This window comes from Mycteria americana, chromosome 19, assembly GCF_035582795.1.
Source record: "Mycteria americana isolate JAX WOST 10 ecotype Jacksonville Zoo and Gardens chromosome 19, USCA_MyAme_1.0, whole genome shotgun sequence".
Taxonomy (NCBI): Eukaryota; Metazoa; Chordata; class Aves; order Ciconiiformes; family Ciconiidae; genus Mycteria; species Mycteria americana.
Genome location: NC_134383.1, coordinates 8,212,735 through 8,230,449, shown reverse-complemented (window position 1 = coordinate 8,230,449; position 17,715 = coordinate 8,212,735). Strand labels below are relative to the sequence as shown.

The following is a 17,715-nucleotide window of genomic DNA, read 5'->3' as shown; positions in this document are numbered from 1 at the left end:
TGTTCAAGTATTTTCTTCTGAAGCGACCACTCTAAGGCCTTTATTCCCCCAATGTTTCCCTCCCCCTCTTTAAAAGAGGGAAATCAATATAATAATTTAATGACACAAAGAGAACACCACCCTAAAAAAACATGGTAAACTGCCTACGAGAAACGCATGAGTAAGCACATTTAATGTGGCAAGGATTGTTATGAGTGAAGGGTAAGCATCAAAAAGGTCAAAGAAGTATTCAAAGCTTTCAGTGCTTATGTGAACCAACCACCTTCGGATGAGAAATTGTATCAACAGACTTTGGCACCAGGTTTTCAGGAACTAACAGATCAAAAATCTAAGCGTTCCCTCCAGGCTAAGACAAGATCAGGATGTAGAGGATTAAAAAGCTTATGACAAATAAACTAAACAGCTTTGCCATGCAGAAAAAACTGTTTGCTCGGAAAAACGGGCCCAGGCATTGCTTGGTTCTGATTTTAATCGGAAGAGCTCACTGTTGACACACCATTTTTAAGGACGTGACAGATATCTGCCTAGGAAATTTTAGTTCACCTTCGTATTCGATCACTTCAGTTTAACAGTGTCGCTTTGGGACACGGAGTAGCAAACTCTTTGACGTATTAGGCTAATACTCAGCTTCCCTTCTGATCTCAAGCGTACCCACCAGATTCAAGCTTGCTCACACGAATGCAGTTTTAACATCACTGAAGTTGTGTACAATATGCCCTGGAGCCCCATTCCCCATAGACCATAATGATATCGTAAAGGAGATAAAAGCCCGGGCTCTGCTGAATAAATCTCACTTCAAACGAGATAGAACAGCGTACTTGTGACCAACTTCAGTCATCCCTAAAATGAGCTGCCTGTGTGGCCACGGTAACGTTGTGGTTCAACTATATTCTATATTCTCTCTGGCCTGACACCACGTTCTTGTCAACGCCAGCACCGCAACAATTACTGGTTCTTTGAGAAACCTAAAACAACGCAATCCATCTGCCACGGTGCGCTGCTTCAACGCTACGGAGAAACGTTACCTTGCGGTATTTGACAAAATAGGCATTGATGGGTAAGCCCCCGTCCCTCCCCGAACGCCACACCAGGTTGTACATGTCTGGCTTCAGCGTCTGCGGGGGGCTGAGGATGATGGGGGCTTCAGGGGGAGCGGCGGCATTCGAGGCTTTTTCCGTTGCAGCTGCATCCAAACGTGATTTTGTTGGAGGTGAGCTTGAAAACGCCGTTTCTGCACCAAAATCACCATCACTGTCATCGCTCAGGGCAATCTCCACAGGAGCCATTTCTTCTGCTTTCGTGCCAGTTTCTAAAGGAAGTGTAAAGGGAAGAGTCTGGTTACATCTTCAAGATGACGTACGTTTGCCCGGTGCAGAGGGGACACTAAATCATTTGAGAGTGTCATTTCCAAACAAGCCCTGCTGCAAAAAGCCAGTTCAAGAGATGCCCGCGCAGACCTGAGCCGGGTGCCAAGCTGCACCCTTGTGCGCTGGCTTTTTTTTCAGAGCAGGACAGCGGGGCAGGCGTTTTTTGGTTTGTTGTTTTGGAGGGGGTTGGAGCTTTTTGGGTTTTTTACGCAGCAGCAAAGAGAGAAAACCTGAAACAGGACATCCACAGGCACAGTTTGACTAGTATCTCTGATAAATTAAGTAGTGGCAATGCATGTTAATAGAAAAAAAAAAAAACAGCTACACTTGTGACACAAACAGAGTAATTTAAATTAATCGCAGTTGTACAAGGAACTTTTCATGGCCTGAACTGGCATGCACACAAGAGGACATTCTCCTACCTCAGTTTCTGAGGTTTTAGCTGTAATTTTGATCAGCTTTGAAAGTTGCATGACTTGACTACTTCATCTGAAAATTTATGCTGAGAATAAACTCAGTTTACAGGCAGATCTAACAAGCAATTTAATACCAACGCATTTCTAGAAATCCTGCTTTAGCCTCCTCCATCCTATTTACTTTGCCTGGTATGAAAAAAAATACATATATATAATATCAGTAGTTCGAAAGAGGCTACGAGACAAAAAAAAAAGCCCTGTTCAGCCGATGCAGGGCTTGTCAGCATTCCAGGCGGGAAAGGGGTGGCAGGTTGGACATCTGAGATTATGCAGGACAAGTAAACGTCAGCGCTTAACACGAGAACGTTTGGGAACCAGCGCAGCTCCTCAAGGTTGCATGCTGCAGCGCCGGGACTGCCAGATGTTCTTAGCCCTGTCCGTCCTTTCAGATTTGTGTAGGTTTATGTTACATGCCGGGGTCTGGAAGGGGAAGGGAATGAAGGGAACTTGGTTTACAAAACAAACAAATTCCTTGGTAATGTAAAGCCTAGGCAGTGTTAGCCTGGCTGACTCAGATTCCTCCAACCTCCATTAAAATACCAGCAGCAAGTGTGGCTGCTATTTTTGGCCGCTTTTTAAAAAGCTGGGAAGGAAAGTTCTCTTTTCAAATTGAAGACACGCTCTCAGCAAGCATTCCTTGTTTGTTTCTTCCTATTTATTTAGCAATGCCACAAAATTCGGAGACGAGAAGAAGGGAACGACGCGGGGAGGACGTCCCCAAAGCCAGATGGAGTTTGCTGAAAACGTCAGACGCCCCCAGAACAATCTCCAAGCGAAAGGGTATCTACGACTGTCAGCGAAGCAGTGGGAAAGGGACGCACCGCCGCGTGTTAATATTGGAAACAAATGCCGTATCTGCTGGAGGAGGCAGAAGGCCCACTGCATTGTGGTGGACCTGGAGGATTTGTGGGTGGGCACAGCATGGTTTGACGCCTGCTGGCACGGGGGAAACGGACTCTTGCGCGTGGAGAATGAGTTGTGGTTTAGGCTGGTGACAGGAGACCTGCAGTCATTGTTGTGTTTATTGCTGTGAGAGGGGAGTCGTCAACAACTGGCAAGTAGTTTGTATTTTTGCTTTGCAAAACAACCCCCGGGTAACAATTTCCATTAAGCAATTCGGATCTAAGCTCTTTTTGCTAAGTTGCTGGCATAATTGCTACCCATCCAAACCAGGACATCAGACCTCTCTCTGCTGCTGTGTCATTATGCAACTTTTTTTGGCTGTTGCTTTTAGTGCCATCCCTTTCCCCTTCGCCACTGAGACTTACTCTTCTTCCTTAGCTCCCCAGCCCCTGGGAAACTGGGAAACTCAAGCAGCACCGAGCTGGGTCAGACCAAAGGCTGTATGCGCCCAAAATCCTGCCTCCAACAGCAACCAGAGAAGGACCGAATGTCCCACATTCGGGTGTTAAAAGATATGTGTCCATAGCTTTTGCTCACGTTCCCCATAATACCCCGTATTTTACAGCTCGCCCCCTTCGACTGCCTCATTTTGAAGGTAAAACATCCTCACCTTTTCAGCCTCTCCTCCTGTGGAAACTATTCCAACACCCCTATGAACCCACCTGCTGCGTTTCATAGTGCCTTTTCTAGTTCTTCTACACCCTTCTTGAAACAGGGGGACAAGCACACAAGCAGATTTCAACCCGCCGGCATGCCCTGGGTTTACACGGCAGCAGTGCAACCTTTGTATTTTGTCTCCGCTGTGCAAACAGATCGCATTCCCAGGCGTTGCTTCCCTGCTTCTTAAACAACCGGAGGATCCTCCCTCCTTACGAGCTCGCCAAGCACCTTAGCACAGGCTGGGAAAGCACTCTGCAAATCTGAACGCAGCAGATCAGTGAAGTCACCTATGCCTGGCAAGTTTTTCAAATCACCCTAAGACTTCTCAGAGGTGCCTGGCTTCTATAAAAGACAGCTTCAGCCTGCTCTCCACTGTATCACCTACCTACCCACCATAAATGCTACTCTTTCTTGGGTTTTTATACTAACCTGCCTGCTACTCAGACGCCTTGGAGTGTGTTTTTCTCCTTCATTTCCATTAGACAACGTTATTTTGGAGAATTAACCCTGTGTTTAGTAGCTCTGGGAAGCTACTGCCATGCACGCAAACACCACAACTGTCTAAAAAAGACTTAAAATAAGCGCCATGGGTATAGGAGCCTAAGGCTATCATTTTACATTTTGGTGGTTTCTCACTTTGATGGTGGCTTAAGTTGCCCTGCCCGCTTTTAAGACCATGCAATGAATCACGTCGTGGAATTGCTCCAACAGAAAGAAAAAAAAAAAAAAAAAAAAGATACATTTTTCAGCCAAATAAGCTCTCTTACTGTGTGCTTGCACTAGGCAAATTACAGGAACAGGCTGCTGAGGCTGAGAGCTGCTTGAGTTGATCCTACTACCAAAGAAAAGCACTGGAATCACAGCTTAAGTCATTCAGGTGCTTCGGAAGTGTTACCTGGCACAAATTCTTCATTAAAACGTCTAAATGCTTGAGCATGTCTTTTGGCACCGTTGGGAACTGTTCTAAAACCCTAACAGCTCCCAGAAACAACTTAAGGACTTTTATATCAAAACCAAATGCCTTAACCACCCTCTGCACCATAATCAGCAGCTAGTACAACATACTAAGAACCGATAAAAGTTAATAAACAAAACATTAAAATTGAACTTACTGCCATAAAATTCTGAGGCAAAGCAGTGGGATTTTTCTACTTGACACAGACTGAATTCTGGGATGATATTTAGTTTTGTGTTTCCACTCAGCAAGGTCCAACAATAACTTATTTATAAAACTACACGATGGGATCACTTTCTTGGGGTTTCTTCTTTCTTTCTTCCTCTAAGTGAACCTTTAAGCATCTTTTCAAATTATTTACATGAGTTTAAACTCTAATCAGTGGTAACGAAGAACTTTAAATACAGGGCCACATATTAAATTCCACTGACCTTAAATCCCACTGACATTCAGCTAAATTTACCAAGGCAAGATGCTGAAAGAGCTGAGAAACTTATGTCACTTTATGTAACTAAAAATCTGTATCTTAGTTCCTGTGAAGGGAACTTGGGGAAGCTTAAACCTGTTATTAATATCACATAATATTCCAATGTGAAGGAGGGAAATATCCCTTTCCCATCTGGCCTTTAGTATAAGAACTGTCCTTTCCTAGTAGCAATTTCAAGACATAAAAAACCCCACCATTGGATAGTTTTTATCACATATGAGAATGCTAACTCTGTGCAATACACACAGCCGCTTCTCCTTTGCCTAAGGTGGAAGGGAGGAACTGGTCCACGAAGACAGCTTAGACTCCTCTGCTTCGTTTCCCCAGGATACCCACACTACCTACCTGCCGTTAATTTCTTATTTTGAGGCATTTCTCACCTAAATCAGGGAGCTGACTATGCAATTTCGTGCTTCGAGCTTACCAACTGTAAGGAAGGCTTTTGACACCACGGAGCCGTGCTCGTTGATGGCTTCGCACGTGTACTCCCCGGCACGCTCAGGCGTCACGTTCCTAATGTGCAAGGAGCTCGAGCCTGCTTGAGACACGAAGAAGTAGGTGGGCTCTGCAACGGTGCTGCCCGGCATTGCTTGAGGAGGTTTCTGCGGTTTTGAATGAAGCACCTGGGAAGGGTGGCTGGTAATAAGTCCTCTGCTGTCGTACCAACGGATCACGGGACTGGGTAGGCCAGTGGCATTGCAAGACAGCGTAACGTCCCCACCATCTCTCACAGTGATGCTTGCTGGTGAAGAGACTATAACTGGGCTAGAGCTTTTGCCTAGGGGGAAAAAAAAACCCACAAAGAATGAATTTGGCTAAGGAATATGACGCTTAATGCCAAAATGAGTCAATACAATTAAAAAAGTCACGCATGCTTCTTTTTACCCATTTTAACAGTTATTTCTTCTCTAGACAGCCTCTCCAGACTTCCTTTCCAGACTGAAGAGATCAGCCGAGACTTGTGCTTAGAGAAGGCTGACAGAAAACTACACTCAAACCGCTCTTCAAATTTTCTAAATAACAAAGACTTGACTGTCAGTGAGGAACGCAGCGCAGGCAAGACTGGCTTAGTCCATTCCATAGGTAAGGTCACAACATATCTGCTCAAGCAGCCTCTGCATAGCTCACATCAATCTTAACAGGTACAGAGAAGGTCAAAAGCTTCAACTACACGTGACAGGGAGAGAACAGGAACTGCAGTGGGCTTGCCAACATCCTTCTACAAGCAGAAATCAATTTCTCCAGCTATTAGAAAGTAACTTAGACTGAAAAGTGACCAAAAAGACTATTGGTACCTGCTCATCTGATACAGGAGAAGTGTGCATTAACCCCAAATCTGATGACTGTTTTGTAAACTTAAGGATATGAAATGGGCATAATTATTCGGCGGCCGACACTGCTGAGAATACCAGTTCATCCAACACAACAGGACATTGATTCCATTTAAGAATAAACTGTGTCAAATTCAACCATAAGCCGATTTAATCGCAGCTGGTAAATCTAGGTTGTAAGTATCAAGTAACCATGCTACCCCAGAAATACCTACATCTTTTAAAATTCAACTGAAAGCACCTTCTTTGTAAGATTTGCTACTAACCGTGGTCAGAAACAAATCAATACATAACCTAGGGGCAAAAAACAGGATAAAGCTTGAAGTACAAGTGCTTAATTTGAGTTCTTGAGGGCTGCAAGTGCTCCTACCTGGCTGGACACGAAGTCTCCCGGTGGACTGCACAAATCCAACCCCGTTGTTTGCTACACACTGGTACAAGCCAGAGTCGTCTTGCGTGACCCCGCGGATCCGCAGACGGTTTCCCGTCAGCAGATGTCGTGGAGAGAGACGGAGGGGAGCCGCGTTGTGGAGCCAGGTGAGGGTCGGGACAGGGCTTCCGTGGACGTCGCACCAGAAATGCACAGTCGCTCCAGCGGCCACGGTTTCATCTTGCAGTCCCTTAGAGATGGAGGCAGGTTCTACAAAGGGAAATAATTTTACATAAACCACCGTGTGTTGATCTCAGCCTGAAAAAGATACTACGAAACGTTACACAAACTTATCGCGTACAAAGGCTAAGCAAGCACCGCATACTTCTAGTTCTACGCAGCCTAAAGCTGTTTTTTCCCCACACGCTTGCTTATTTTAACGGTCTCTCCCCTCTATTCCAAACAGTCACATGTTTTCATTAATACTGTAAATAAAACACCTGTATTTTCAAAATAAGTCTTTAGAGACATCCCCATAACAAAAGGTGTATTTTGTGTCAACAACCTGTTTTCTGAGGTACTCTAATGTATATACATTTCAAAAACAAACAGAAACAGTCATGGAGGCAAAAACCTCAAACAACAGGAAAATCTGCTACAAAGGAAAGGGGAAATTAGGAACAACTTGCAGCCACACAAAAGAGGCCAAATATATTGCTTTTGCTTTTGTTTTTGTCCTCATCCAAATATATCACCTCTCCCTGCCAGCTTTTTGCTTATATACAACCTCAAAAGAGAAACATCTGATCTCTGGCACGTTATTGACACTGTATCCCATATACACTTGGCACTCCGCAGAAAAATAAATAGATCGGTTCTTCCCTTGGAGTTTGTTACCCTTTACTGTTTAATTATTTCAGACTGTGAAGGATTTGAAGAGATAAATAGTTATGGATTTTAACTTGGGAGAGATGATGAGATATGGTCATTATGAACATATCTTTATTCTTTATTTTAACACGCTTAGGTTGAGAAGGAATGTTAGGCTATTTGTAATTAGATGCCAAAACCAGCAAGTATACAAAGAAAATGTTCGCTGCCTGGATGTTAAAATCTCTTTATTTCTTACCAAGTATAGTAAGCGAATAGTTAACATATTTCACTACTCCAAGTTCATTTCCCACCACGCAGGAGTAATTTCCAGAGTCCGATGCCTCAAGCCTGTCCGTCACCAGATGGGAGTGCAGCAGTTTCCACCTGCCTTTTCTCAGCGCGTCCCGGCCATCTTTAACCCAGCGGACGGAGGCTGGAGGCAACCCACTGACAACACATTCTAGCGTCAGAGAGCTGTGCCGGGGCACCGCCAGGCTCTGGGGTGCCAGGGGGTGAAGTATGTGGAAGCCACCTGAGGAAGAGCCTGGAGGAAAGGAGACGAGGCTTATCACTAACCAGTCTTTTAAACCGCACTCTCCCATCCCATCCTCCAGTCCTGAGGTTTGCCGTGTCTTTCAAACACGGCTACTTATACTTGTGACCAAGCACAATGTTGTAACGCTCTCTTCCAGAAGTCTCTCTCTGAAATCGGTTTGGCGACTGGAGTATTAGCAGTTATCCCCTTTTCAAGGACTAAGTGCTCTGTCCTCTTGGGATCTGAGAAGCAGCCGCACTGCTCCTCCACAGTAAGGGGAAATAAGAATTGAATGTGCAAATAATGCAGGACAGATTTTACGTAACATGGTATTGGAGACCAGTGGATACTTAGGCTGATAGGCCCATGCTAAAAATTTGAGGGATATTATTTATTGGGTTTGAGATGTATGAATTCCGGAGAGCGGAACTGAATACTCACGTGTGACTATGAGCTTACGTCCAGTGAGTTCTATTCTAAGATCGCCAGTAACTGGGTTGTACACTGCACATTTATAGGATCCTTTGTCTTCTAAAGATACATTCAAAATCTGCAGGTTTCCAGACGGAAGAATTAGGTAGTTATCTGAACGAGTGGGGAAGAAAAAAGAAGATTACATTTAACTTAGTTTTAACTAAAGGCTTCCTTTTTTTTCTTTAAAATTATTTTTTAAATAACTTGTCAGATGTATCAATCTATTCTAAATGCAGGATCACAAAGAAATCACGCTGCCACGTAAAGGATATTAATTTACAAAGGTAGGTTTAGATAAAGTGATTTGCACAGGAAGTTCTGCAAGTTTCTGGAGGGTTGGTTTTTTTTTTTTTTTTTTTTTAAGTTCTAAGAAAGAAAATCCAGGCAAGCTTTTGTTGGATATCTAGATTGCTGACCAGTGGCATAAAACATCTCACCTGTTGATTGTTCCAGCCATTTTCCCCGCACTTGAAAGCGAACCTGTGCTTTAGGGTTACTTTCTGGCACCTTGCATCCAATGAAAGCCGTACCTCCTTCCTCTGCTGCAACGGCCGGTTTCACTGACGTATCAAAATTAGCTAGATCTAGAAAAGAATTGGTAAAAGGTTAAGAGCAGCCAAGCCTTGGGAAAGGGGAAGGGCAGTAAGCTCACCATTGGAGTTTAAAATATAGGTGGGCTCAAGCTGATTATCTGCTCTGGTGCAGCATTCGGACATTTGTATCAACAGGCATGGTCTCTTCTGTAGTCCGTAACAGCATAAACCCTCCTGTGTACAAACGCTTCCTTACTACAGAAAGGGCCAGCTTTTACATGGGAATAGTGAGGAAAGAAAAACCAGTTCCTATGTTCCCTCAGCTGCTCCAGGAAAAGCAAGCAGAGATGACATTGGTAAGAGAAGACTGCAGTGCTAATGATGGGCTCTGAAGGCAATATAGAAGACAATTTACACTAACAGCAGGAAGCCTGTCCATAAAAACATTAAATTGTCTTTCTGTGATTGTAATTAACACAACACCGAGTACAGCAGCACCTCCCACTCATTGCCATAAGCAATGAGGCAAGCAAAAAGCCTCAACAGCTAACAGCACCTTCTAATTTGCTACTAAAAAATCTCAAAAGGAGGAGAAAAGTGTGAAAGCTGCTCTTCTACTCCTTTCACGTTCAAAGCATCTTCTAGGTTGTGAAGTTTTTCTATGTTAGCCACCCTTATAGCTCTCTCGAGAGGGTCTTGCTATGGGTCAGTACTTTACCAAAACACTTACTTCTCTCACTTATAAGAAATTTTCCTCCCAGGGGGATTTTGGACATGCTCCATAGATGAGGTACCCTTACAGAGAAATCACTCAAATCCTGCTTGACAAAGGCCTGATTCAGACAGCCCCGTGATCCCAAGCAGACAAATCATGCTCATGGTGGAATATTATATTCCCATTCTCAGCACCACATCGTCCTTTCCACATGGAAAACATCGCCCTTCCTCTTCTAAAGTCCTTTAAGATCAAGTAATTTACAGATCAAGCACCAAGGCCAAGACTGATTAGAAGAACCAGTGCAACTGAGAGAAGGGAAATTGTCCCTAAAAGGACAGAAGACTGTCCCCACCTGAATATCACCTAGAGACTTTGGAGCAAATAAAATGCTACAAGTGAAAAGGAAAATTTGCAGCTCCCACTTATTTCCCAGGCAACAATTCCCACTCATTTCTCTTCAACTCTCAAGCACGCTTCTGCAATGGCATGGCAGCTCAGTTGCTCTTTCGAGATCCTTTTTGAAGAGAAGCGTTTGGGAACCTTGTACTTTCAGGTCAATCCATTGAAATGAATGTTATTTCATTGAAAAATATTTATATTTGCTAGAAAGGACTCTTGAGGTCCTTCACCTCGATAAAGGCTATCACCAACACAAAATCGATCAGGTGTGGTTTTGTCTTTAAAAGCCTGCAAGGATGGGGATCCACAAGCTCTCTGGGGAATCTGTTCCAGGGCTGCATCACCTGACAGGTCTCAGATGACATAGGGAAAAAAAATTTGGTGAAAGGTGTATAATCAGCCAGTACTTAGTAGATGATTGAGGGGAAAAAAACCCCAACCAACCTTGAAACTAGGTGTTTTCTAAAAGTCAAAGAAAAACAAACCATACAAACCAGTTGAGGTCTATATAATTTGTGAGGAATACAGAGAAAAATTAACTTACTGCCCATCGATACCGTTGCAGGCCTGCTCACAACAGCGCCCACGCTGCTGTTAGCAACACACTGATAGCGACCAGCCGTTGACAGGCTGAGGGAAACGATTGTCAAAGATCCTGACTGGATTTCCACTTCTCCCGCCTTGCTGTCCAGAGGCTCTCCATTAAACAGCCAAGAAAGGCGAGCCGTGGAGGGCTCGGCAGAGCAGCGGAGTTGTACGGACCCACCAGACTTCTGGACAGCAGACGAGGGCTCAGAAACAAAATGGGGAATTAAATCTAAAAGGAAAATAAAAATTATATGCAGTTAGTGAACAGCACTTTGCATGAACACAGGTCATAAGGGTTACGATGCATTGACTTGTACAAAAGACTGACCATAATCTGTTTTATAGCAACACTCTCTCCCAAGGCTCCTGCCACTAGTCACAGACCTGGCAAACTTCTTTCATCAGAAGGTTAAATATTGCTAAAAGACTATTCAGATCAAACACAGACAAATAAAGGGTCTCTGAACTCCAAGCTGCCAGCGATACTCAAGCAGGTGTCGCCTTTTCCTCCACAAGAGGAACTCATGACAGATTCCCACGATCTCTAACGCCAGGGAAAACGTCAAGACAAGATGCAAACCCCATGAAGAGGGTAACAGCAATTAAACGAAGGTAGGTTCAGTGTACAGGAAGGGTGTGATACATCCCCAAGCGTGCACAAGGCAAAGGCATCACGCTTGCTAGGGCCAACAAGAGGGGCGAGCAAAAGCTGCAATCCCACTGGATTTACGCGGAGTGAAACAGCAGCCGTCACCTGAAGAGATGGAGTACGGGAACACACAGCTGTAGCTGATCTGTCCCATATGAAGCGGGCCTGGATGTGACTTGTAACATTTTAGAAATGGTAGCAGCCTGCCAGGTATTTATGCAGAACCGTCTCCGAGTCTGCAGGACTAATTAAAAATAGCAGGATAAAAAAAGCTGGATGAACAGCAAAGGCTCTTGTTAATTCCAAATACATGGACTTCATCAGGACGAGAATGATGAATTGGGCATCCATTATCTTTACTGAGTAAAGATGAACAGAAATGGGAAAAGCTGCTAATAAATAAAAGGTTCAGTTCCACAAAACTTGGTTATGAGAATCGATTTATTTGCCAGAAGAAAATTCCTGCTTGTTGGAGGAAATTTTTTCCTATCCTGGCCAATGGAACACTGGGAATTATTTCCATTTGTTTTCTATGGAATTCTCCGCTAAAGATTCTGTACGAAGGGAGCAAGCAAAAGGCAATTAACACCAATAACTCCTATTTGGTTAGGAATATGGGAGAAAGAAAAAAAAAAAAAACTTAAAAACAGACACAGTGGCAGGGGAAAACAATTTCTAGTTTGTAAACAAGCTAAGGAATTCCCAATAGTACGGGTCAAGACGATATTAAATGACATCCAAATAAGAGTTTTCTTCTAGGTGGGGCCCTCAGCTCATGCTTTTCTTCTAAAGTCAGTCCATCCAAGCTCTGTTTATATAGATGAGTTTCAGATGAGAAACTGCACGTTTTTAACAGAACCATAAACTATCTGCATAAACATAAAATAAAACTGGAAATTAAAGTGTGGCTTCACTTAACCAAAAAAGATGAAATCCATAAAAATGGTATCCAAGCATTTCACAGGACTCCAGATGTCCATTTTTAGCTTTTAATTAGAAAACTGTTTTTCCTATTAGTTCAGTTTGAATTTCCAGGGATAAGAGAAAAGCAACGACCTTTTTCGTTTGCTAGCCACCAACAGCTATGAAATTGCACTGTTACTTTCATCTTCCTCCCTGCCCTTGCCTATGACACCAACACTTTGTGCTCGGTGTAAAAGTCAAAATTGGTAGCTGTGACCCTGCAGCTGGAATTTATCTCCTATGACTGCTTGAAAAATAAAATTTATCCCATTTGCTTATAACGATTGGCTATGAAGTGCTAAAAGTAGTAAAAGCTTCTTTTTTGTGTGGTTACGTTAAGACAAGCTGACTACACAGAGCAGATGTGTCAATTAAAACCATCCCTCTTCTTTTTTTAACGCAAGAGCCGTTCCAACTGCAGCCACGCATCAGCGTTCGCGTTTCAAAGATCTGATTTCCCTTTCCCCCTGCAAATTTCAAACCCCTCCCAACCCCATGGGAACACAAGATGCACTGCACGCAGCAAAATCGGCATCCAGCTAAGTCCATGGAGATCCCAAAGAACAAACCTACGTAACTGAGAGTCTTCCACAGTCTAGCACTTGGTTTGAGCCAAGTTTTCAAAAGCAAAGTCATATATTCAGCTGAAGACTGTGTTTAAGTGCTCCATGCTTCCTTAAAAGCAGATTTATCGATAATATGCATTAAAGTTGGCCGCTTCAAAACGCACTCCAAATTGTTGCTTGTTCAAAGGTATGGGCTCAACCTCCAAACCTCCGAGCAAGTCATCTCGGCTTGGGCGAGAAGGCCTTACCTGAACTCGTGGCAGAGACGAGACCCGCGGCAGCAACGAAGAGCAGTGCCTGTAAGCGTCCAGGATCTGGATGCATAGCGCCAGATTACGGAAGTTGAAAGCACGAAGCTCCAGACTAAGATGAGGCACCGAAACAGCTACAAAACAAACAAACAGATGTCTACTGTAAGTTTCAGGAGTTAGTCTTTTAACTCTCTCACAACAAAGTGTTTGGGGTTTTTTAAAAAAAAAAAAAAAAAAAAAAAAAGGCGCAGCCAGGAAACAGCCAATATTCTTTGCAATATAGAAACCATCTGTAAAAATGAGTTAGAAGTTGAACTTAACTCTGTTTCCAAGTACTATTCTTAATACAAGATTTTTTCCACAGCTGGGGTACGAGGCATCCGCGCCGAACCGTACCGCCTTGATAAATTATACCACTTTCCAACCAGAGGAATTGAAGTCCAAAGTAAACAGCTTATCTATCGGAGATAATATTGTTTGCAAACAATAATCATTTGACCATCTATCACCAGGCTACACTTGTTTTACAAGTTTTTATGAATCTACACGCCACAATGCAGCTACCGCTCATAATTGCTCTAAACCTGCCCACCAAGACGTGTCATCTGCTTGCTTTCCAGTCAAAACGGTGGCAAATGTCTACCACAAAAAACCCCACCAATGTTAACCTCATTCTCATTTCTATTCCCAAACTAATCCTGCTGTCTCATATACACTTCTGGGGCATCGATTATGTCCACGCTTTTATCTACACGGCTGGTTCTGCAAGAGGACAGCCCTTTCTTCGGCCCTATCACACCTGACCATTCTGCTATAGAAGATCTCACTTCCAGCACCAAAAAATACAAACCAAATTATGAAACCAGCAAAATACCAACTAAATCATGAAACCAGCAAACTACAAACTAAATCATGAAACCTAACTTGCACAAGGTAAGGCTCACAAACAGTTTCTGATGCTCAGTCTCCATCAAATGCTCTCTTCTCCAAGGGAAAAAAAAAATATCCGCAGCCGTCGTTCACTTAAATTTTCTATTTGCTTTGCGTAATATAATGATGAATAAGATTTGAGTTCATTTAGCACAGTTACTTCATTTATCAGCCCGGCAATACAATTTCTCTGCTGATAACACTCAACGTATATTTTAAACATCTCATACATCAGACGTGTATATAAACACGTATCCAACACACATACAATAACTAGGAGTTTTACTGGCGGCGCGCAGAAACAAGTGCAACAATACACACGCTTGATAGAAATAAGTCCCAGTTTATCGAGCGCTCGCGGCACCATTCGCTTTCCAAGAAGCCGGATCCAGAAATCAACAGCAAAATTATTCCCATGGTTCATTTAATAACAACAGTATTTTATCATTGGAACATCACTGTAAAATACATGTGCAAAATAAGCATCAGGAAAGGACTCCAATAATAATAAAAGAATCACTCTAGATTTTATAGAGCTATTTGTTTACTGCTACTTCGCCCTGCAAATTGCACGCCAGGCTTATAATGACAGCTTAGGAAGGCTGAAAGAAATGCTGTCGAGTTCTGCTCCCATTTCTGGGCAGTTTTATCTGATCCGGCAAATTTATTTCAGCTGTTCGGAAGACCCGGTAATCCCGCAGCCCAGGCCGGTTCCCCAACGCGAGCCAGGGCTGTTTTGGTAGGAGGCAGATGGCAGAAGAGAGGGGCTGAGCAGAAAGCGGTTTGGTTTATTTGAATTCTCACTCGGTTCAAGGGCAGGAGAGCCGCTCCACCAGCGAGCGCAGAGGACAAAGTAAACACCCAGAGAACTTGTTAACATCAAACACTTTGCTGAAGAGGGGCGGGGGGCAATGTTGCTTTTTGCCAAATCTTCCCTCGACTATTTATTTATGAAAAGCAATGAAACGTATATTCTAGGTCAACTTTAACCCCAGCACATGGAGCTACTGGGTTATTTTGCAGCTGTCTTTTTAAACAAGGCCAGCTCATTATCTTTAACTGAACTTTATCTTTGGAGATCTACTTTATCCAGTCTCTGATTTCCCTCTGTTTATCTTTCTCCTTACATGTTCCTAGCTGCCAGTGTCAACAGCTACTCCTCTCTTGACCTACCAGTTTGGCTTTCGCAGGCCTGCGGAGTGGTAAGATCAACTGTAAAGCAGTGAGTACACAAAGCAAGCCACAAAGACCAAAGTTCTTTGACTGGAGGGGAAAAAAAAAAAAAAAAAAAAAAAGAAAAATATTCGCTTTAATTGGAGTAGCATTGTGCAGCAACACCGCTCAGGCAGCCGAACAAAGTTTCTCTAACATCCACTTTTGAAGGGACCGCAGAAACCTTTTATTCACTGGTAGATACGGGAACACGGGGGGGAAGAAGAGATCCAGCATGCAGTACACAACCCAAAAATACTTGCTTCTTTCTTTTTCTTCTGCAGATGGTGTCACTACAGAAGCCCCTTGCCAAGTACAGAGAAGAGGGCGAGACCACAGCTCATAGTTTTGGGGTCTTTAGAAACCCAGCGGAGAGACCTTGCCTCTTTAATAGTATATTAATACATATCCGAGTGTAAAAAGCCCTTAAAAACAGGACTCTTCCCCTTTGCCATCATTTCAACAACCCTGAATTCCCATTTTGACAGCAAGTACCAGTCACTGGGGACCTACTGGGAACAGAAAGAGGAGCACTTCGGTTGGATGTGGCTCCATTTCAGCGTCTCAAACTCCTCACTTGAGTGAATCTCCATCACTGATGGATAAAATAGTCAAAGTTATTTTGAAGTAAGAGGTTTCACTAGGAAAAGGGGCTATTTCCGAGCCTTGTAAAATAAAACAGTAGTAACAGGACTTACTCATATAAATACGAATAATATTCAAGGTTGAATAGAGATGGACACTGTTTTCCTGGACCGAGTCCTTTCCAGTTTCACCGGCAATTTCTCCAGACCATCAGTGCCGCATACCAGAAAGCCACAGCCTGGCAAGGGCCCGTAGTTTTCTTACTTCCACCAAGACATCTTCATCTAAAGTCATCTTCCAATTATTTTCATCCAGCACTTGACCTCCTTGCCAGCTCTAAAGTAATTTGTTGCTCACGGACCAAGGGAAACGAGGAAGATAACGGACCTGTGTCAGGAGGAGGAGTCGTCCTGACCATTCCAACAGACGCCCACCCCTCGGAAGCACACCGCACACGCAGGGGCCTCCAGAAAAGTGTACCTGGTTCTTTCGGAGATAATTAGTAAGATGGAGTACTTCTGAAGACAACATAATTCTGGTGGGGCGTCTCATTTGTCGCAGACCCTTTTTAAAAGGAACCCCATGCCAAACAGCCGTGGGGACAGGCACGCGCCCGTCCATCAGCCCCGCAACCTTTGGGATGCCTTCTACAGGCAATCAGAATAAATCATCAGAGCTAGTTCCAAACAGAGGGGACGGGTACATTTTAATTAGTCCCTTTAGGAGCACCAGAGAGGTTTCCCAGTGGAGAAGCAAGGCTGTCCCCGCTGCTAGGGTGTCACATCAGCCCCAGCACACGCCAGCTAGGTTCTGCAGGGCGGCTTGCACACCATCACCCAGTTGTCAAGGCCTGAAGACCTCACCAGGGTGGACACGGGCCATCCCGGGCCAGGGAGCAGCCCTCGGCACACGGACTTACCAAAACGCCCTACTGGGCTGAGATGGGAAGACACAGGCACCAGACTGGCCGGGCAGGCTTCTCATCTCTGATCCGGACAGACTCAGCGCAGTGAGACAGCACAGCCCCGGCAGTGACCCCCTCCTTCTTCCCAAAGCTTCACACTTGTCACTGTTTCTCCAGAAACCAGCGGTCTTCAATGTAGGCTCCACATGTCTGGTGCGTTCAGTGTCACTAACTTAACCGATCACCTCCAGATTAACTCACTCCTACCCGTGCTTGCCCCCAAAAAAGGTTTTACGCTCTAGAAGATGACAAAATGCTGCTTGCCATGCGTTCATGTGGTGCCCAGCCCCAGAGGATGCCATGTCCTTCAACACACAGCTGAGAACCTGCCCTGCTTATTTACCAGACCATGAACTTCTCATCTCCACCCTTGCAGCTGAGGGCAGAGTAACTACTAAAAAGAGCATTATCTCATGCACACTTTTTTCCCCTTTTCTGATAGTTTTCATTCCCTCTGGTTTAGCTCCATGAATCATCTTCCTGCCATCTCTGACCAGCTGGCAGGGCAACACCAGGACCTCCCTTCCCAACAGCAAGCAGCCACCAGAGTTATTTAGCCACCACCCTACCTCAATCCAAAACTCGCTCCATCACTCCCCTCCAAAACTCATCTGACCTTCAGCGAGCTGTTCCAGCATGCTGCAGCTAAAGGAGGAAAGGATTTCTTCGCTAGCCAAATGCACCAGGTCCTCTAAACAGCGGAGCAAAGCGGGAAAGGAGGAGGAGGAGGAGGAAGGAAACAGCACGCTCGGGAACAGAGGTAGCTATTCAGGTTGCCCACTCCACCTCCAGGAGCCGCCGGCCTTCTCCAAGAAGCCCTAGGAAAAAGTGACAGAGAGCTGCTGCTTCAGGGGCAGCACTGCCCACCAGCTGCAGACGTGACAACGCCTCTCACTTGCAGTAAAACAGCTTCGGATACTAAAGAT

At 44.3% G+C, this 17,715-nt stretch overlaps 1 protein-coding gene across 8 annotated transcripts in view; it reads right to left on the bottom strand.

The window, feature by feature from the left end:
• The window catches only part of CDON (cell adhesion associated, oncogene regulated), a 55,746-nt gene that overhangs the window by 22,842 nt on the left and 15,189 nt on the right, over positions 1–17,715 (bottom strand). For 5 of the 8 annotated variants that reach the window (XM_075520982.1, XM_075520979.1, XM_075520983.1 and 2 more), the window contains 8 exons: positions 13,096–13,232; positions 10,626–10,898; positions 8,869–9,015; positions 8,399–8,542; positions 7,679–7,966; positions 6,550–6,819; positions 5,273–5,626; positions 1,026–1,318 (listed from right to left, as the gene is read on the bottom strand). In XM_075520982.1, the coding sequence (XP_075377097.1) occupies positions 1,026–1,318; positions 5,273–5,626; positions 6,550–6,819; positions 7,679–7,966; positions 8,399–8,542; positions 8,869–9,015; positions 10,626–10,898; positions 13,096–13,171 (1,845 nt within the window). In that variant the 5' untranslated portion in view covers positions 13,172–13,232. Of the gene's footprint in view, positions 1–1,025; positions 1,319–5,272; positions 5,627–6,549; positions 6,820–7,678; positions 7,967–8,398; positions 8,543–8,868; positions 9,016–10,625; positions 10,899–13,095; positions 13,233–16,744; positions 17,339–17,405; positions 17,582–17,715 lie in introns of those variants that run through there. The other 3 variants (XM_075520981.1, XM_075520985.1, XM_075520986.1) reach the window with 3 other exon arrangements.